The sequence below is a fragment of the Schistocerca cancellata genome, chromosome 12 (assembly GCF_023864275.1).
Source record: "Schistocerca cancellata isolate TAMUIC-IGC-003103 chromosome 12, iqSchCanc2.1, whole genome shotgun sequence".
NCBI classification, from domain to species: domain Eukaryota; kingdom Metazoa; phylum Arthropoda; class Insecta; order Orthoptera; family Acrididae; genus Schistocerca; species Schistocerca cancellata.
The window spans coordinates 157,060,794-157,082,198 of record NC_064637.1 but is presented as its reverse complement, the minus strand read 5'-3'; the positions used below and the strand labels follow the sequence as shown (position 1 = coordinate 157,082,198).

The 21,405-nt window shown below is 39.2% G+C and overlaps 1 protein-coding gene across 1 annotated transcript; it reads left to right on the top strand.

Annotated features, from left to right (window-relative positions):
* Window positions 1–278: 278 nt before the first annotated feature.
* LOC126109854 (signal peptidase complex catalytic subunit SEC11A-like) lies at window positions 279–19,586 on the top strand. The gene is made up of 5 exons (XM_049914919.1): window positions 279–454; window positions 562–671; window positions 7,813–7,962; window positions 11,621–11,798; window positions 17,952–19,586. The coding sequence occupies exons 1-5, from the start codon at window positions 407–409 to the stop codon at window positions 18,000–18,002; spliced, it is 537 nt and encodes a 178-aa protein (XP_049770876.1). The 5' UTR covers window positions 279–406; the 3' UTR covers window positions 18,003–19,586.
* The last annotated feature ends 1,819 nt before the right edge of the window (window positions 19,587–21,405 follow it).

Here is a 21,405-nt window from a genome sequence, read left to right as displayed (position 1 = left end):
TGGATAGCGTCTTTTTGCCTATCTTGCATGTACTCTGAGGCATATCACAGCATGCTTGTAAAGTCGGCAGTGGACATACTGACTGTCATTAAAACATTTTTCACATGGCAAACAGCTTTTTCAACTTTGATATGCTGAGTAGAGCATATGCTGTAAATCATATGTGGCACTGTAGGACAACGGAAATGTACCTCTGGTAATCTCCAAAACAATATTTATTTTTGAGGTCAATGATTTGTATTCCCATTGCCAACATTTCTGTACAGATGGTGTGTTATGTTGGCAGCACAGCGGCTTGAATGTTGTGGCGATCGGCGAGGGACTGACGTGTACGAACGATATTTTTGTTTATGGCTCGATAGCATTTGAAATTTACGGAAACTTCCTGTAAAACCAAGACGCAAAAATGTTTGCCAGTATGTTTGACGAGGTGGCGCGTATGAACAAGCGCCAGGTATGTTTTTTTAAACGCTGAACTCAATGAAACATGTTACATATGTGTACCATGAGTCGTGCATATGTTTATAGCTTTTCACTATTATTTCGAATACTCTTTTTCAGTTCCTCTACCAAGTACTGAGTTTCGGAATGATAGTTTCGTCGGCGCTTATGATATGGAAAGGTCTTATGGTTGTTACAGGCAGTGAAAGTCCTATAGTAGTCGTACTAAGGTCAGTATTTGGCACCGTCTGAAGTGTTCTGATGATTTGTTAGTGAATACCACTGTCTCTCAAGTGATTGTGACTGAAGTGATGATAATTTACTTTTTCTGCAGAGACATAGATAATTTTATAGGTCAGTATAAAAGCAGGAGACGCCAGTTTTGCCCTCTTAGGCGTCTGAAGAAGTGTCAGTATGAGGTGCTATCGTGTTAGTATCTTTAGCTTAATATGTATTACGAATGAAATATTACACTTCGTTACTGGAAACACCCGAAGGCAAACTAATGTTTAAAAAGAAGTTAATGGAAAAATTTGTCTGCTCTTTACTAGTTTGGGTGTGCGTTTATAGCAGCAGTAATGTTATAAGCGTTTCTCACTGTATATGTGTTTGAATATTGTATAAGCAGTGGGATTGGTGAAGAGGGAAAGTGAGCTAATGCCCACGTAAAACTATTGTATTAATTTCTTTAAGCATTGACTGCTTTGTGTGAGTAATTGACATCACAGTATTATAACTTATTTTATTTATCATCTTTTATGCAATAGCGAAATATGCTGTTACACTTACCTATCTTGTACAGCAAAAGTGAATGCTTCGCTGTGACTCAAACCTCTTTTTCTGTCATTGTTGTTGTCAGATTTATATTGATTATCTCTAATGGCTTTGTAATTGATGCACTATTGACCCCTAATCTACATTCCATTTATTGGCTGTAATCATTGGTCTAAAATGCATGTGGTCTGATTTGGTATATGTCAGATACTCAGTTTTAGTCAGAAGTTTGTTAGGGGACTTTCGAAGCTTGTAGGTAGTAACATAGAGTAATAGTTGTTTATGTTGAAATAAGGCAGTGATGGCTAAATTCTCAGTTCTGTGTCACAACAAACTACGAGCTTGGCTTGGTTTAAACTTGTAGTGCAGCTGTGATGACGGTGGCAACACCTAATGAAACTTAATCATTGTCATGCAGAAAATACAGTGCTGTGAGAGTGCAGTGCAAAGAAATTTGCAAAAAATGTGAAAAGTGCAGCAAAAGAATTAAGTCATTCATGTAAATCATTTCTGTCTGAGCTTACAGTCTCTTGTCAATGCCTCCTCATTTTAATGTGCAGTTAGAAAGTCTTATCACTTTTTTAAAATGTTTTACATTTAACCAAAATATAGTTGCATGGGCAAACATTACTCAAATGGAAACATCACTGAATTGTTTATTTGTTACTCTAAAGAGAGTTTTGTAACTCCCAGTTATTTTTAAAACTCGGGGAGTGCAGTAGTCTTTTGTAGTTTTCAGTAGTTAGCCAAATGATGGTCAAAATACATTTGTTACAAGCACATTACGCTCAGCACCATATGTTCTATATGCAGGTGTTGATAGAAGACTGGCATTTTGAAAACTACATTTGAGTCAGCGGTTGTTGAATTAAAAGGCATCTGGATATACAGCCCAACAGACAAGAAATGGTTGTTGAAAATTTTACATTGTTGTGTAATATCAGATTCACTACGAAAGTGGAAAAAGATGGTGTTCTGTAACCAGACATTTAATTGGGTAGAAAGTTGATAGGTTGTCAAAGCATAGAATTTACTCTTTACTTATGCCTTCTGATCAGATTTGGAGGTGTAATGTGGCTGTCACCCTTCCCTAGCTTTGTGTTCTTTGAATGCTTATGTTCCACACACAAATTGTGTCTTTGTGCGGATGATGTGCCAAAGGCACTGAGGCACACAGTCTGCATTCAAGGAAAATGGATATCCCTCATGGACATATTGTACAGCGTTAACAAGAAATAATCATGTCTGTCAAAATCATGTCCATCAGAAGATGAACAGGGTAGTGTGCTACTAAACTCCCGGGCACTCTTGCGTGTATTTGGGCAATATTTTGACATTTAATCAGAATCTATGAAAGTATTATCTTCAAGTAATGTGCAAAGACTTCTAACTCTTCTTGGATCAGTGGAAGATGACGTGGGTTTGCAGATGTGTTTAAAAAACGCCATGCCAATGTGGCAAGACCTACATAGATTAGGGTAAGTGCACAATAGGAGAAGGGTGTTGGAATGTATTTGTAGTTTTTATTTATCCTGTGGATTAAATATTGTACAAAAAGGATGCATAATATAAGACAAGTTAATTTTCATTAAGAAAGAAGCAGTTTCAGAACATTGTTCTCTCTGAAAATTACACAGTGAGAATGGAAACAGAAGAAATGCTAATTAATGAATGTAGTAACACACAGAGTACACAAGCAATGAATATGAGCAACTAAGAAATATGTAGGCAAATAGTGCCACTCGAGAATTTACCCAATGATTCATTGAAATACAGAAATGATGAAAATGATCACTGGAAATAAAACAGTAGGAAAATAACATTCAAAAATACATTAAATTTACAGTTAAGACTGCACAGACAATGACATTTACTACTAATAAAAGATTTACATGCATAAGAAGTGTTAAACTTGTGATAAGTGTAACTGAAATGTACGTATATGCTGTAGAATTGTAGTTTACTGTTTTACGTGCTAATGTTCTACACTCCATCACAGTCTTTCCCAAAGAAAGCAGAAGTTTCTTGTTTGACAACTTAGCTTGCATTTAGTTTTTAATATTTAATTAACACTTTCTTAATTTTTCATTTCCAAGAATTCTTGCACCAAATAGAAGCAATGCTTTGTTGGACATGCCGTTAGTTTATTTTGAAATACGGGACCTGAAACACGTTTTATTTTATCTACAGTCTTATTGTGTGGTATGACACCAAGGTGAATTATAGATGTTTGGTATGATTATGTCCTCGAAAAGATTTGGTGGATGTTTGGGATTACCGAAGCATCCGATTCCACCCGTCTTTGACCCATGATGTCACAAATATGGTGGGAATGACCATTCACCATGACTCCAGTTGACTCCAGTATGGCGCCTATGACGCCGTTACATAAACATGATAACAAACATGAAAATAGATCGAAAAACCAACACGCACATCTTCCTCCAAAAATATAATCAAACTAACAGGACAAGCATGGGAAATTGGGGGTTTGTGGGTGGGGACAAACTAAATATAAACACACACACACACACACCACACCATCCCAAACCTCGTAAAACGATGACATAAATCGACAACACAAAATTCCTAAACTTTGACCTATATCGGTCGACAGCAGCTGATGATACCAAAAAATTGTAGCTACAACCGCACATTAGAATCGGACACTTCCCTTCACCTATATAGATCAGCAGCAGGAGCAGCTCATGATACCAAAACACACATATCTACGAGAAATCAAAGACTTCCCATTACCTATAAAGCTCAAAAACAACTAATGATACCAAAAAATTTAAATCAAGTACTTCCCCAAAGATATCTAAATCAACCCCAAGTTCCAATACCAAAACATAAACCACCTACACATAGAGAAGAAAATACCGCCGACCAAACAACACAGAAATACCCCACCAACCATCATAACACACAAAAAATCCACCCAAAAACACTACTACTTTCCACAAAAGATTTCCGGCACAACACACACAACACACACACCACACACACACACACCGCACACACACACACCGCACACACACACACCGCACACACACACACACACACACACACACACACACACACCTACCAGCCCCCCTCCCACCCAACCTCCACCCTCTCCCCCATAAACAAATAAAAACCAAACAATAAACAACTCTCAATCACACGCTACAACTCAAAAACAGCTGCAACAAAGCAGATCCTCCACAACATAATCACAAAACAACCACCACCCCCCACCCACCTACTTACACAAACATTACCAACTACAACCCCCCGCTTCACAACACATCCTTAACCAACCACCTTTAGCCTACACATTTTACTAATAGACCTTAAAAACTCCCAAAAAATGCAATAATCCCCAAGGACGCTCTTCTGCCAACAATACTCATCTAAATGACACTGAAGGTTAGAAGAGTGCCTCTTCCCCCTCCAAATAACTGACTTAACACCCCCCCCCCCCCCCCCCCCCAAAAAAAAAAAAATCCCTATTATGTTTGTACATGCCCCAGTCTCATAATTCTTAAATTCTAAACTATGGTTAACAACAAAATGATCATACCCCCTCTGGCCCAAACCCCTACAAGATGAAAAAGCATCGCAAACTACTGTGCTACCCTCCTCTATAAACTCCTCAATTAATCCCAGCAATTCCCTTTTCATTCACTCCTGCTAAACCCTAAAAACACACTCTGAAAAACTACCCCCAGATACAGCAGCCCCCCACACCCATAAACCAACCGGAGACTTACCCCTCCCATGCTTCCTCTTCACAAACTGCGATTCGTCAACCTCCACGACCAACCCAGGCCCACCCAACTTACCCCCGTACTTAATATATTCAGAACAAACTTCCCTACAAAATGAAAACCAGTCATAAACTGTCCGCTCACTCACACCAATGTCGTGCACAAAAACTATTGGAGGATCTATAACAAAAATAATATGTCATCAACACTATCTCTCACATGCATGACCTAGACCTCTCGAACCAGGTACCACACCTTTTGGAGCGCCATAGGTTGTCCCTAATGTGCCGCCACATGTAGCAGTCCCTTGTCCGAGATGCTGGAACTCTGGCCAACCACGTGTTCTGCCGACACACGCCGCATTTCAGCCAACAGCCCAAATAATTGTAAGAATTTTATCAGGGACAGCATATCGTCACCCATTTCTGCCCACAAACGAGAACTGTTATATTTATCAGTCATATCCATATCTAACAAAACCAGCAACAAATTAAATTAAATGACTCATACGTGGCATACAGCAAACAGCACTACAATAACTTTGACACAACACAAACTTAATTCTTAACTAACTGAAACCAATTTCTGTCAAAGACCAGTCACAGATGACACCTGAACAGATCATGCAGCAACACCAAAACGGTCTCAATACGCCACATAACACGTGAACCATAAACATGCCACCAGAGGACACCACCAACCGCAACAAAACTACATCTACAAACACAACACACTCATAAAGTAAACTCCGTGATGTCGTGACGTCACACCACAACACCCTTACATCACGGGTCAAAGCCGACGGGTGGGATCGGACGCCTCAGTTGATCTGGATATTCATTGTCCTCTGGTAAAATGGGTGTGTATATCCTTGGTTTGGATTAAGTTTTCCTGTTCTTATGAGGTATTCCCTGGTGAATATGATTGTTTCTTGGATGAACAGACGTGAGATGTTTAGAACATGAAGTTTTATGAAATGACATTTACAGGACTCCATCTTTTTTGAGACAACAAATTATCCTCGGCGCTATTTTTTGTAGTTGAAATATTATATTTATTATATACTATATATTATATTTATTATATATTAATTGAATTTCCCAAGATGATGATTCCATAGTGGAGCAATGAGTGGAACTCTACATGAAGTGCTTACCTTACTGTGAGTTTACTTGTATAGATTTCAGTGTTTTTAGTTCATAGCACAGTGATGCTCAGACTTCCTCTGATAGGTTGTGTATATGTGTATGCCGTTTTAAATTCTGTTGAATCCAAAGACCCAAAGTTTTGTTGCGCTTAACATTGTCAGTTATATCATTATTGAAACTTACGTTAAGTTTTTTGGCAGGATGAGGAAATGAAATGGAAGTTGATACACACAGTTTTTCCATAATTTACAATTAGGCAATTTTTGTTAAACCACTCTGGTTTTTCAGTGTCATCTGAAACTGACTGAAGGCCTTCAGGATTACACCCAGTCAACACTTTGCTTGTATCAGTAAACAGGTTAGTTTTTTGTGAGCTCTTGTAATCAACAAGATCATCCATATAAATGAGGAAAAGTAGCAGCTATAGAACAGAGATGTCATCACATTTGGAGCCCAGCAGGATGGACATAGAGGAACAATGTAACTCCACTGGATGTTGCATGTATTACTGTTAACTGAAACATCCTAATTTTTATGAAATCCTTTTTAGATTCTATTTTTAAGAAATCTGTGGAGACGGTTTTTTTTGCAGTTGATCATTTGAGTTGTGATGGCAGCTTTCAGTTGGACAAGGCACTGAATATTTAATACATTCTCAGTGATGGCATTATATGTCTAATGTCTTGTTCATTGGCAGTCAATTTGTTTATGAGATAAGTAATTGACAGCATTCCAGCAGTTACACATGCAGTCCTTCATCCGCACACTGTGACAGATGCACAAACCGATCAATGCCTGTCTACAGCCACTATCCCCACACATGGGTTTACACACCAGTTTTTTTGTTATATAACGTTGTCCACTGGTAAACTCGAGATGTACAATTCACATGAAGATGGCTATCAGGGTTGTGAAAGAAATACGATAACAAGGTGTTGGTATCCTGCAGAAATTGCAACACTTTGTAAGCCAGCTTCAAGGTGCACACACACACACACACACACACACACACACACACACACACACACACACACACACACACACAGCAGTCTAGATGCTGTGAAAATATTGGTTATGAAAATTACCTAAGCAGTGAAGTAGTCACTGCCAATACTGGAAAAATACAGGTTCCTAACGGTTCACAAGTAGAGAGAAAACAAGATGCAAAGGAAAGAAATGTCTGATCTGCCATGTTTATAAATATCTACTCAAACAAATAAAAATTTTAAGTTATGGTATACTAAAAAGCTGTTTTTATTCTGTTAGGTTACTATATTTTGTAGAATTTACCACAGGAATTCCAGCAAGAACATGTATTACTTTTTTTTAAATGTGACCACTTGAGTTGAGTTGTCAGTTTCTTAATTGATTGGCTGAATTTTGAATCTGTGTAACACATTTAGCGCCTTAAAACATTTATTTCACCATTCAGTAGTGTGCAGTGTAACATTGTCACTTCGAGATCCCATTTAGTGTGGATCATCTACCATTTGCGGACACTTTGTTGACGTGTTCCATTCACTTGCAGCAAGAATCAGCTTTAATGAAATCACAAACTGCAAAATTCATTGGATTAACTTAAGTAATTTTAATTTCACATCGTAAAATGTGCTAGCTTTGTTCCATATTGACTTTTTTTCCTCTCAGGAGAAAATATAGATAAAAACATATATGTGACACAAATTCATCCCTTGCAGTGGGAGCATGGAACCTGCATTTCATCGTGGCGACCTTCTGTTCCTGACCAATTATCAAGACGAACCTGTCCGTGTTGGCGAGATCGTCGTGTTCAAGGTCGAGGGCCGTGACATTCCAATTGTTCATCGTGTACTTATTTTGCATGAGAAGTAAGTATATTGTGAATCTAAACTTGTCTTGCACTGCCAGATTGCTGCTGTATGCAAGTCGCCGAAAAAAGATTTTAGTAGTAATGTTAAATGTCAGTCCTGAAGTGTTAGGTAGCTGAGCTATTGATGGATGAAATGAAGAAATCCACTTGGTTTACAAGCCACATCAATTCGAATAGAACACACGTACTGGCACGGTGTTTCACATTCATAGACATGATAGCAACATCTGAAGCTTTCTAGATAGTCTGAAGTGATGCATGTGCAGGCAGCTCATAGCAGCCCCAGCATGTAGGTGGTGAAAAGGGTTGGTGTCACATTTGAAATTGTCACTTCCACCTACCTAGAAGTGTCAAGCATCTGTCTTGGCTTTTGCCCAGTACCCAAAGCCTGCCTCCACACCCTACAAAGAATTGTAGCCCTTAGTCTCTCTTAGAACTGTTGCAGTATATTATAATTTTGGCTGTCTCCTTATAATAAAGTACCAATATGATTCCATAAGAACCAAAACTCTCATCTTTCTAAATTGTATTTAATGTCCATTTTCCAGACAGTGACTTGTCAAGCTTCGTATGTTTAATATGTCGTGTTCAGCAACAGTGCAAATAGTTCAATCTGTATTGCTTTTGCAGGTAACACTATAAACACTTGGCACTTGGAAAGCTTTGCTGTCGTTAACAGGGTGTAACATATCTTGTACGTGGGCCACAACAGTGGTTTCAGTCCTTGTCTCTGCAACACACCTCCTATCTTGCTTCTCGTTGGCCCACAGTGGAGCAGGAAAGCAGCCGGCTTGGCCTCTTCTGCCAGTTCAGGGGCATTCTTCATTGCTGGAATTTGAAGGTGTTTACACTGTCCCACTTGCTGTAAAATATTTGCTCTGAATATGTGTCGTAAGTGCTGCAGTTCAGTCTGTAGGCGGTCATCAGAAATAATCTTTCCTCTGTGTTTCCCTGAGTTCAGGACTGCTATCTTGTCTACAGGATGGCATCCAAGTACCGGTCAGTGTGCATCGGTTTCCTGTGCACCGAATGACCAACCTGGCCTCGTATCTTTCGCACAACTGGAACATCCAAAATGATACCTTGCCATAGCCACCCATCTCGACAGTGAATTTTATCTTGAAACGGATCCATACACGTGATTAACAAACTGCTGAAATGCATTTTCACGATGATAGGAAGATGTCGTCAGTGTACCATAGGAAGCAAGGAGGACACAACAGCACAGAGTTCCGGGCATGCTCCCAGAGGCGTTAAAGAAGTTTTCGACAGCTGGAGATGGTGGAACCCCATTGCTCTGCAATCTGTAACCTCCTAAGATTCGTTGAGGTACAGGAAGTACTTTGTCGTTAGGGCATAGCTGAACAACTTGTTGATCCAACGTTCTTTTAATTTAAAAGAAATGTCAGTCAAAAGCTTGTAATTGAGCTCTTAGTTTAAATATTCTTGTTAAGGTCTTGCCCTGAATAGCCATATAACCTTGATGTGGAACAATAGTGTTTTATGTCTGCTCCCATAATCTTTCTCACAATACTGAAAACAATTGGCAATGAAGAGGGCACGGTTTAACATAATTTTTACTGTTTCATCAAGAACCCGTTTTAGACTTGGCAGCATTTTCATTATCATAAGTGCTCGCCGGTGCAGGACGTAATGGATGGAACCACAGTTTGGCAGGGAAGGGAGGGAGGGGGCATGCACGTCTAGTGGTGAGTGCTGAGTGACCATGTATCTACTCGTGCAAACTAAATCTTGTTTATAGTTTTTGATCCTAATGTTGTAGATTTATTATGCTGCTTGTTGCCCATTTTCAGCTGTTGCACAGCGAGAGAAAAAAATCACTTAAATAAAACCAACATCGATATGATATTTGTAAGAGCTGTTTTTCTCAGTGTGTGACAAGACTTAATGTGCTTTGTTCTTAATGATTTTATAATTTTGGTGGAGCCCCAGGTCTCTGCAGAGCACAATATGAGCATCCCTTCTCTAATAAATATAGCACATTCAGGTGGTGGTGCTCGGTGTTCAGAACTAGAGTGGAACTCCCTTCATCAGGTGCCAAGACATAATAAAAGTAAGCTGTGGTTACCTACAGGCTAATATTAGATTTCGGTAGCTTAGCCAGGATACAGCCAGTAGTTAACTTGATGTTCTGAGCTGCATCGTACAAGAGATGCCTAATGCACTGCTCTATTGGCAGATATTGTGGGACTAGAGAAAAATTAAGACCTTTACTCATTGTCACAACAGCTGTCATCCAGTTATTGGTTGGAAAAATTAACAATTGTTCTATGGATCTTATTGGACTCTCAGGTCAGTTCTGTCAAAAGTTAAGCTGTCACGCTTGGTACATTGCTTACCTTGAACAAACTCCCAGACTATTCTGCTGCCATGGCTACATCTACCCACTCCTATATCATTTAAAAGGAAATTAAAAGAATTTCTTAATGGCAGTGCCTTCTACTCATTAGATGAATTTTTGGATACAGTAAGTGGGTAATTTCCCCAACCCCCACAAAAAAAGTGTCGTGTAATATTTTGTGTAATGTAATATCTTGTATAGACACCTTTTATTAACCTGACACGTTCCACATCATTACGAAATGTTGTATTCATGATCTGTGGAACAAGTACTAATCTAATCTAACCGAATGGCGAGAATGTTGTTGACAGAAATAGATGACAGTCAGGTGGGTTTCTGATGTTAAGATCAAGCTCATACCTTGTCCTCCTCACAATGGTGTGACTAGTCTTGTTCGAAAGACTATCCATTCATTGCCTGGAAAACGGATATGGAATAAAATTTGAAAATATGAGTCTTGCCGTCATACATTATCATATTGGTATTCAGTTATAAAGGAGGTGGCTGAGATTAGAATAAACCACAACATTTTTAACAGATACTCATAGAAGATCGGAGTTACTATTGGCTGCCCATCTCGCCTTCCTGTCGATGCATCACTTCGGCCTCCTCTCGAAGGTTCCAGATGCTGCTATTGTGCGTACATTACCTGAACAATTTGCTTGCCCTGACAGGTGGTAGTTTTTACTCCTGATGATGATGGGACAGTTTCAGAGACAACTGTAGACAGCTCAAGTGTTTTATTTGATGTGATGCACTCATAAACTGAGAAGATTTTACAGAGGCATGGCACTATGAAAGACTTAGAGGGCAAATTTAACCTTCACCCCACCCATCTCTCCCTCCCCCCCTTCTTCATCTTTGCTCCTTCCTCCTTTTGTTCCCCCCCCCCCCCCCCCCCCCCCTCCCCACCTCCACTTGATCCACATAATGTACCCCTTTGTTTTTGTTTTGTGTGGGCATATGAGCCGGAACTACTTTGTCATGAACAGTATACATTATTTTAGTCTTATAATTTATTTTCTGTCATACTTTTAAACTTGCTCAGTTAATGCTTTCATTAGGAGTGAAAATTAATGTTCTCTGGAGGAAAACAATACAATATCGTCAGCAGAACAATGGTAGTTCAGATACATTCCATTAACATATACTCCTCTGTTTTCTCAGTTTATGGATCTGAAAACTTGATGATACGGTATCTCCTTTTTATAACAACATAGTGAAATTATTTGTAAATGAACTTAAGGCATGTACGTTTGTATCTCTAATGCTCCAATACCTTGTTGCCTGGCAGAGAGAATGGGACTGTAAAGTTTCTGACAAAAGGTGATAACAATAATGTGAATGACCGAGGGTTGTACGCCCGTGGGCAGATGTGGCTGACCAAGAAGGACGTCGTCGGGCGGGCCCGTGGATTCCTTCCGTATGTCGGCATGGTCACAATATACATGAACGAATACCCTAAATTCAAGGTCAGTATAATCACAATTTGTTATGTTCTTGTAATTGTGGGATCTGAATAACTGTGATGTCATACATGAGGAATGTCAAAAAGAGAGAGCACTATATTGGACTTAACACCCAAATGACCTTATTGTTCCACATTGTTGTTTAGTTTCAGATCATTGTTATTTCAGTGAAATATGATAATAGTGTATGTGTGATTTCGCGATGGGAGCAGATAGAAATGTGATGTCTGTCCAGAAGTTTCATTTACATGATTGTTTGAAATGGTGAAGCTAGGTTGTCAATAGTTCTTCAGTTCCAAAGCTTATCGTGGGTGTATTGAATATGACAGTCTACTAGGTAGATCTTCAAGTTGCAGGTATCAGCAGTGTTCAATGAGCTTACCCAGCTGCATTCTTGCGAGCTACTTGTGCATTGTACATGGTGGCCACCCCAAAAGTATTCAGAACTGTTTAAACACATAGAGATCTGGTTGTGTCAACCTATAGCAACCAATGTGGCAAATTCTGAGACGCAACTAAATTTTAAAATTGATAGTTGCCAAATTATGACACTGCCCTTTTTTGTTTTTAATGGAAATTTAAAAAAGTCGTATTGAGAAGAGCCTTCATAGATGACTTCAACAATCTGTCAGGAAATTGATGAAATAGTAACAGGATAATCTGTGTCTCAACATCAGGAGAAGAGGTCCCAGAAACATCTTTCTATTTATGCCAGATGTAAGGAAACACACAACTCGGGTACAGTTCAGGTGTTACTAATGAAGTTTTTTCAGACTTTCTCAGTGTATACGGTAGTCAAAAAACATTTGAGTCAGTACTACACCAAATTTGTCATTGAAAGCATGATCATACATGGTATGAAATGGAATGTTTATCCGGACTGAAGATTTCTCGGTAGCAAGGATGTTAACTTGGATGCAGAGTCATAGGCAGAAAGTAAATTCACGTGTGTTCCAGGGAAATATGTTAAGACTCTTGTGTATGTTGTATTGTTAATGACCTTGTAGACAATATTAATAGTGACCTCAGACTTTTGCAGATTGTGCAGTTACGTATAATGAAGCATAGTCTGAAAAAAAGCTCGCTAACTGTCTAGTCATATTCTATCTATCTATCTATATATCTATTTAAAAAGAAAGATGATGAGACTTACCCAACAAAAGCGCTGGCAGGTCGATAGACACACAAATAAACACAAACATACACACAAAACTCTAGCTTTCGCAACCAACGGTTGCCTCGTCAGGAAAGAGGGAAGGAGAAGGAAACACAAAAGGATTGGGTTTTAAGGGAGAGGGTAAGGAGTCATTCCAATCCCGGGAGCGGAAAGACTTTCCTTAGGGGGAAAAAAGGACAGGTTTACACTCGCACACACACACATATCCATGTGTGGATATGTGTGTGTGTGCGAGTGTAAACCTGTCCTTTTTTCCCCCTAAGGAAAGTCTTTCCGCTCCCGGGATTGGAATGACTCCTTACCCTCTCCCTTAAAACCCAATCCTTTTGTCTTTCCTTCTCCTTCCCTCTTTCCTGACGAGGCAACCGTTGGTTGCGAAAGCTAGAGTTTTGTGTGTATGTTTGTGTTTATTTGTGTGTCTATCGACCTGCCAGCGCTTTTGTTGGGTAAGTCTCATCATCTTTCTTTTTAAATATATTTTTCCCATGTGGAATGTTTCCCTCTATTATATCTATATATCTATCTATATCCGAGTCCAGCTACTGCCGGGTCTGGGTGCTGATGAGTCCTCTCCATTTGGCTCGGTCCTCCCACCACTTTTCTTCCTCCACTTGCTGCCAGGTCACAACTCTCCTTTCTACAGATATTGTCACTCCTATTTTCCACCGTGTTCTTGGGCGCCCTCTAGGTCTTTTCCCATCCATCTTTAGTTCTTCCATAATTTTGGGGAGTCTCTGCCCATGCATCCTCTTAGCATGCCCATACCATCTTAATCTCTTTCTTTCAATTTCTTGTCTCATACTTTCTTGTTTGAGGTCCTTTCTAATCTCTACATTCCTTACTCTGTCCATTCTTGTTTTTCCCTTAATTGCTCTGAGAAATTTCATTTCCCCTGCTTGCAGTCTGCTCCAGTCCCTTTCTGTCATTGTCCATGTTTCTCCACCATTGGTGACAATAGGGATGTAATAATTCTTATACATAAGGAGTTTTGCTCTTTCTGAAACTTCATTATTCCAAATCAGGTATTTTATTGTTTGGTAGACATTGCCTCCCTTCTGTAATTTCGTTAGTTATTCTTCCATCCCTAGATATTTCACTCCCTAAATAAGTGAAACTTTCTACCACTTTGATGGGTTCTCCATTCAAGGTAATATTTCTGTTGATTCCTTTCTCTCTTCCAAATACCATTACTTCACTCTTATCTTTATTTATTTTTAATCCATACCTTTTCATTATTTCCTTCCACGCATCAAGCTGTAACTGTACATCTACCTCTTTATCACCCCATATTACCATATGATCTGCAAAAATCATCTTTTTGTCTTTTTCTTTTACTATATCTTTAACTGCTCTATTCATTCTCTCCATCACAACATTAAAAAGTGCAGGAGATAGAATACTTCCTTGCTTAAGTCCTAGTTATTTTGAAGTATTCAGAGTTCCCCAATGGTGTTCTAATTCTACAATTGTGTCCTCTGTACATTGTCTTTATAACAATGTATCCATCTTCATTTCTTCCCAGTCTTTCCCTGTCAACTGAGTCATATGCCTTTTCTATGTCTATAAAAACCGTTATCACCCTTTTGTTATACTCCCAACTTTTTTTCCATCAGTTGACGGATAGAAAATATCAGGTCGATCGTGCTTCTTCCTTTCCTAAACCCATGCTGTTCTTCTCTCAGCTCCTTTTCTATCTTTTCACTTATTCGATTTAGTAAAATTCTTTCAAAAATCTTGGCTGTATGACTCATAAGGGTTATTCCTCTGTAGTTTTTACAAAGTCTCTTATTGCCTTTCTTGAAGATTGGAACAATGTCTCCTGTTCTCCAGTCGTAAGGTATTGTACTATTTCTCCACATGCTTGATAGTACTCTATACAGCCACTGCATTCCCACTGGACCTGGTGCTCTTATCATGTCCACTGCTACTTCATCAGGTCCTGGGGCTTTCCCCCAATTCATCTTCTTCACAGCTTTTTCCATTTCTTCCCATGTAATTTGTCCTAATTCTGCTTCCCAACTTCTCTCAATTTCTCCATTGTTTGTTGTTTTCTCATGTACCTGCTCCTCAGCGTTTAACAGCTTCTTAAAATGTTCTTTCCAGAGATCTTTTATATTCCCTGGATCTTCAATAATGGTACTTCAGAAGCCTTCCTTTTATTTTTCATCATTTTATAGAACATTTTCTTATTGCTCTTCACATCTTCAAGTTTTTTTGCAAACTCTTCCCATGCCTTTTTCTTTGCTGTTTCCATTATTTCTTTGCACTTCTTCTTTTCCTTTATATATCTTTTATGGTCTTCGTCATTTTTAGTTTTCCACCACTTTCCCCATGCTCCATTTTTTCTACATCGCAGAAAACTTCTTTTGGAAATTTTTGTGTGATTAATTCTCTGTACTTCTCAGCACATTCAGTTTCCAATCCCGTTTCCTCACCACTTTCTTCTGTTTTCTATTTTTCGCACACTGATTCATTTTCCATTGTCCCACCAGTAATCTATGGTCTCCATCTGCACTCACACTTGGAATTACCTTCACATTTGTTACTTTCTCTCCCCATTCCCTATCTACTAGAATATAATCCATCCCAGCTGTATCTGGTGATAACATGACTTTCTCTCTTCATAAACCAGCTGTTTGCTATTTTCATTCCATTTCTCTGGCACAAATCCAGGAGTCTTTCCCTTTCTTCATTTCTGCCTCCATATCCAAAACATCCAAATACTTGCTCAAATCCCTTTCTGTCTTTGCCTACCTGTGCATTAAAATCTCCCATCACTATATTAGCGCTCTCTATATGGTTTTCTAACACATTTTCAAAGTCTTCTCTTCTTTGCTACATCCCACTTGAGGTGCCTAAATCTGGATTACTTTTAGTGTTTCTTTTTGGAATCTCAGGTTTAATATTATGATCCTGTCTGATATATATCTCGCATTTTCAATACAGCTTTGTACATTCTTATTCACCATCACTGCCACACCATTTCTTCCAGACCTGTTATTCCCACTCCAGTACAGTTTTCCTCCTCCTCTCAAATTCTTCTCACCTTTTCCCTTCCACTTTGTTTCGCTTAATCCCAATATATTTAACTTCCTCTCTGTTAGTACATCTGTCATTTCTTCCATTTTTCCATTGAGGGTTAATATATTAAGGGTGCCAATATTTTGGTTATTTTTTAGTCCAGTTGGTTTCATTTTCTTGTACTGATGAATATCACCAGGTCTCCCATCATTTGCAACAGTACTTGAAGAAGCAGTGGGGTCAAATCCTGACCGGTTCATTCCGAGGCTCGCCTGTGTTTTGAAATCAATATATGAATACTTTCCTACTGGCTTGCTAGGCCTAATGCAAGAAAGGGTTTTCTGTTAGGGTTGTCTCCGTTAGCCTTTGGAGTTTCTCCACCACAAGGCAGTGGTTCCCTTCTCATTTAATCCCCAGAAAGGAGGGTTGCCTCATCTGCCAGCTACGCCGTTCCGAAGTTTTCCTTCTTCGCCGTCGCTGCCATTAAGGTCTTCACGCATAACCCTGGGCATGGGTTCCGTGTTATACCCCACGGGATTGGGTCCCTGCCTGAACTCAGCCATCCTAGCACTCCGGCCTACTGAAGTGTAGGATGCCCACCCCCGCGTTGTGGACGCGCCAGACAGGAATTACCCCAGTGGAGGAATATTATCTTTGTATTATTTCAAATCTTGCACATCACAGAACAAGGAAAAGAGATCAGAGTATTGTATGACTATGAGGTGTGTGGGAAAAGTAATGAGACGACTTTTTATTTGTCACTTTATTTGTCTACTTAGAAGTTGTTCCCTTCAGCAGCTACACAACAGTGAAGTAGTTGGTTCCAGTCATGATGGCAGTGCTGAAAGGTTTGAACTGGCTGGACCTTTAACGTGTTGATCACATTCTTTTGACTGTTTTCCAGAGTTCCAAAGTGACATGCTTTCAAGACATTTTTCAATTTCGGGAAAAGAAATAAGTCACAAGGGCTCAGTTCAGTTGAATATTGGGGCTGTGGAACTACAGGAATGCTTTTTGAGGTCAAAAATTCTGTGAGGGAAGTGGTCGTGTGACATGGGATATTGTTGTGATGCAGCACACACTTGTTTGCAATGCCTGAACCATTCGAGGATATGTTTGTAAAACATGTGGTTGACAGGTTTTCCTGGAGGAACAAATTCTTTAAGCAGATACCCTACTGTATAAAAGGAAATCAGCATTGTTTTGATCTTTGATTTACTCACTCAAGCTTTGTTTGGTCAAGGAGATGTCTCAGGATGCATACTAAAAAAAAATATCCAGGTTTTATCATGTATGAGCACACAACTGAACTTTTTTGTGGTCATTGACAATGCTGTCAAGTTGATCAACACAAGCATCGTGTGATGCTTGTACGGAGATGAAACTCGGACTGAGCATCTGGAAGGGATGAACACACTGGTCTATGCAAGTAGAACGACACAGCATTGCAGATCGCTTGCAGTGTTGTCAGACTCATTACTTTTCTCACACACCTCATATACTATCAGTGGGTCACAGATGGAATCGATCAGCTAATATAAAGGAGTGGATGTAACATTTTATAGGGATTCGAAATGGAACGATCACGTAGGCTCAGTCACAGATGGAACAGATGGCAGAGTTCGATTCATGGGACTAGGGAAACGCAGTCAATCCACAGAGGAGGTTGCCGACAAGATACTTTTTCGATCCAACCTAGAATATTGCTCGTAGGTGTGGGAACAGTACCAAGTAGGAGTGACAGGGTATACTGAATGCACACCAAAAAGAACAGCACAAATAGCCACAATTTTGTTTTACTCATGGGTGAGTCAAGAATGAACAAGTGAAGAAACGAGGACGTACCACAGCTTATATATGTATAGAAGCAAGTGAGAAAAATCTTAAAAGTTCACACAGTATGTGTTTGTCAAATGAAATGTCTTAAACTGACCTTTCTCGATTCCTTCGGCTTACAGATAGCTGTGCTGGCGTGTCTCGGACTGTATGTGCTGGTACATCGAGAATAGTAGAGGGGTGTGGCGTGCGCGGCACTTCGTTCCGTGTGGCCTGCCGCCTGCACCGACTTCTCCTCACCACTGCAGCCCGTGCGCGATGCTATCGGACGCCGGCTTTCGAGCGACACCACCTGTGATACGTTTCGCCTTCCCGAGAGTAAGGCGACGGGATGTCACCGAGCACGTTTGCTCCAGTTGCTGGGGAGGTGGCCACAACATGACAACTTGAACTTGTCACATGAACACTTCGCAAGAATGAGTCTGGCTTGTATGTGTCTATGTGTGTATGTAACTCTGTGTTTGTTAAGGTGACCTTTTTTTATGTATGTATGGGTGTAATGTGTTGTGTTGTAGTTGCTAATCTTACAGAGCTTCCCATGTGCTTGGAGACTGCAGGGCTCTAGATCTTGTGTAAAAATGGGGGCCACAAAATAATTCCATTTTATGGTTTTTTCCCAGCATTCTTGTTAATTTGGGGCAGTATCATCATAGAATGTTACTGTGGTTGTTATCAGGACCAGCTAAAAATACACATATTTCTAGGAAGCTTATTTATTTAAATGTGGCAAGGCAGATCCATACATTTTCTAAGTGTATGTGTGTCTTGGTTTTATCAGAATTGGATCACGTTTCAAAATTTTATCTGCATTGTGGTCTTTTGCTATAGGAAAATGAGCCATTGTTTCTTACAAAGTGTTCATACTTTGGTAGCTGATAACTAGAGTGAATTTGAAAATTAATTTGGGTACTAGTTATTGTTCATCCTTCTCTATTAAAATCTAAATGCACCATCTTTAAAGCTGATGTAAGTCGTTGGTGCTACAAATGATTGTCGATGCTGCGTTAGCCCTAATAATTGCCTTATTATTGTTATTATTATTACTATTATGGTAAAAACTGTCAAATGATTGATTGTGAGACAGAACAGTTGAAGTGTTATTTGCATCATGATGACTAATAGCTAGTATCCAGAGAGATTTATGTTTGGGCTTTATAGAACCTCAGATGGAAGTCATTATTTTATTGACTTCTCCGAGATATTTCAGTTAGAAAATTGTATAAGGAAGTGTACCAAGTTTGCCATTCTATTTATGGTGGTGCTGTCATAATGTGGGGAATTGCCTTTACAGACTTGTTACGGAAAATTCTTTGAACAGGTGAGGTGAAGCTCTTTATATGTGCAGTGTAAATGTTTTCATTCTTCTCTTGTGCAATTTTGTGGCAGTCAGCATTATACATGAGGTGATCTTTAAAAACATATCTGTACAATTTTATAAATTTTGCAGATGCAGTTTGTTTTAAGTCATTCCCAGGTGTTCAAATGAGCTTCATATGCATCAGAAATGTATAAAACTTTTTTTTTTAATTTTTGCTGTGAAATTGTTCAGTTGTTTGTAATTTATTCATTGTAAGTGAAGGAAGGCTTTTTCTTTTTTTTCTGTTATTGGTCACGTGTGTCATCTTATTTTTAAGGTGAAACATTCATGGGCAACATTTCCTGTTTTACTGTGATCAGTTCATAATGAGCATCGGAAAATTGTAAATTTGAACGAAAGGAAAAGAGCATTTAAATGAATTTCCAACTGTTGAAAAATATCAGTGTAACTACATTTACCTTTCTTCCCTTAGCGTTCTTCCACAATGGCAAAAGCAAAAAAATTAAAAAAGGTGATCCCAAAAAACACTGTAATAATGTGCAAAAGCAGCTGACTTCTGTACAAGGGAGATTACGAGATGGAGCTATGTTTTTGATCAAATAGAAGCAAGACAGGTGATATGTGCAAAGGTTTCAGGTTGAATGAAAAAGTTGGTTGTAGATACTGTGAAAACTTTTCAGCACAACTGAAACGCACACATAATTAAAATTGTATCTTGGACCAGGTCTCAAACCTGGGATTAGTACTCTTGCAAGAAATTTTATTGCAGAAACATGGCTTAGCTACAGCCTGCGGGAGGTAGGAGATGAAGTACTGGTGAAAGTAAAGCTTTGAGGACAGGTTGTGTTTGGGTAGTTCAGTTGCTAAAGTACTTGCCCCTGTGTTGTCCAGTCATTAGCTCTTGGTCGACCATTTGTTTTGGTGGAATACAGTCTGCCTTTCATTATTCATTTAGGCCTCCTGTCATCCTCTCCAACCAGCATATTCGTTGAGATTTAACAAATTTCTCTATATCTGTCCCTTGTATATGCTCTTGTATTTCATGGTTGTACCTTATTTCTAACCTTCTGACTCAAACTCGTGGCAGGATTCTCCTCTCGAATGCCTCGATGTTTATTCATATCGGCTTGTGTTACCATTCAAATTTCTGACCATCTGTAAGTACCTCTGTAAGAACTGGCCACACAAGGGAATAGTTCTCTTAACACAGTTGGTCTTGTAAGTAGTGTGTTCTAGAATACATGTTAGTTTGCTTAGTAGGCTCTGTTTTCTGCTTGTATTCTTTCTCTAATACACTGTCTCATTATTGCTTTAGAGGACACCTAAATAATGAAAGCAGCTGACAGCTTTAAAACATTTATTAGAGGCCTTCAGGTCATGTGGTGGTGTTCTTGCCTTAGAATTGGACATTCCCATGTATTTGACCTCGTTTTTGTTTATTTTTTGCCCCTCCTGCTTCCGTTATTTCATACATTTTATTGAGTGTTTACATCTCTTGAACATTTGCAGTATCATCTGCACATGTGACTGGATTTCATTATTGTTTGTCTCATGTATTTTCTTGTAACTCTTGCACAAGAATGAAAATCAGTTTTATTCTGTGACAGAACAGGAACAGAGATACGAGGATGTACAATGAAAAAGAATGCAAAAAACATTCAAACCAGGGCCATACATGTTTGCTACATGGGAACTGAAGCAGGGAAAGAGCTGAAACGTATGATTTAATTTAAAAAAAAAAAATGCTGAAAGGAAGAGTAAGCATGTCAGAAAACTGATGATAAGCTTGAACACATGCTTAGAAAATGTACAATGCAGGCTAAGGACGAACAAGAAGAGGAAGGAACTATATAAACAGAGAATAGATGTTTCAGTAGCCCAGTCGTAAAGTGCTAGATTATGGCTCCAGAGGTCTGAGGTTTAAACCCTGTCGGGCCCAGGATTTTCAGCTATCATTAATCACTTCTTTCACCTCTGGCAATGTTTGTTAATATGAATAATGCTGAGTACCTCCGCGGTTCAGAGTCCATGCTAAATTGTTAGTTCCTTTATAACTGACTGGGTCTGTCAGTTTAGGGGTCAGAGAAAGGCAGAGGCGTGCCATCTCCAATAGGACGGTGCCTTTTAAAGTTTTGTCCAAGCTAACCTTCAGGTTGGTGACAGCCGTACTTTTTTAAACAGCAAAAGGTAAGTATGGAGACATGAAGTTATAGAAACCCAGCCTGGGGTGTTACTGAATTCCCACCTGTCGAGTTCTT

What these genes read in the sequence shown, in the direction of transcription:
- LOC126109854 (XM_049914919.1), top strand. Translation starts at nt 407, where the DNA reads ATGTTTGCCAGTATGTTTGACGAGGTGGCGCGTATGAACAAGCGCCAG. An exon ending in CGCGTATGAACAAGCGCCAG is followed by an intron (nt 455 to 561) that starts GTATGTTTTTTT and finishes ACTCTTTTTCAG; the next exon opens with TTCCTCTACCAAGTACTGAG. An exon ending in CCTATAGTAGTCGTACTAAG is followed by an intron (nt 672 to 7,812) that starts GTCAGTATTTGG and finishes CATCCCTTGCAG; the next exon opens with TGGGAGCATGGAACCTGCAT.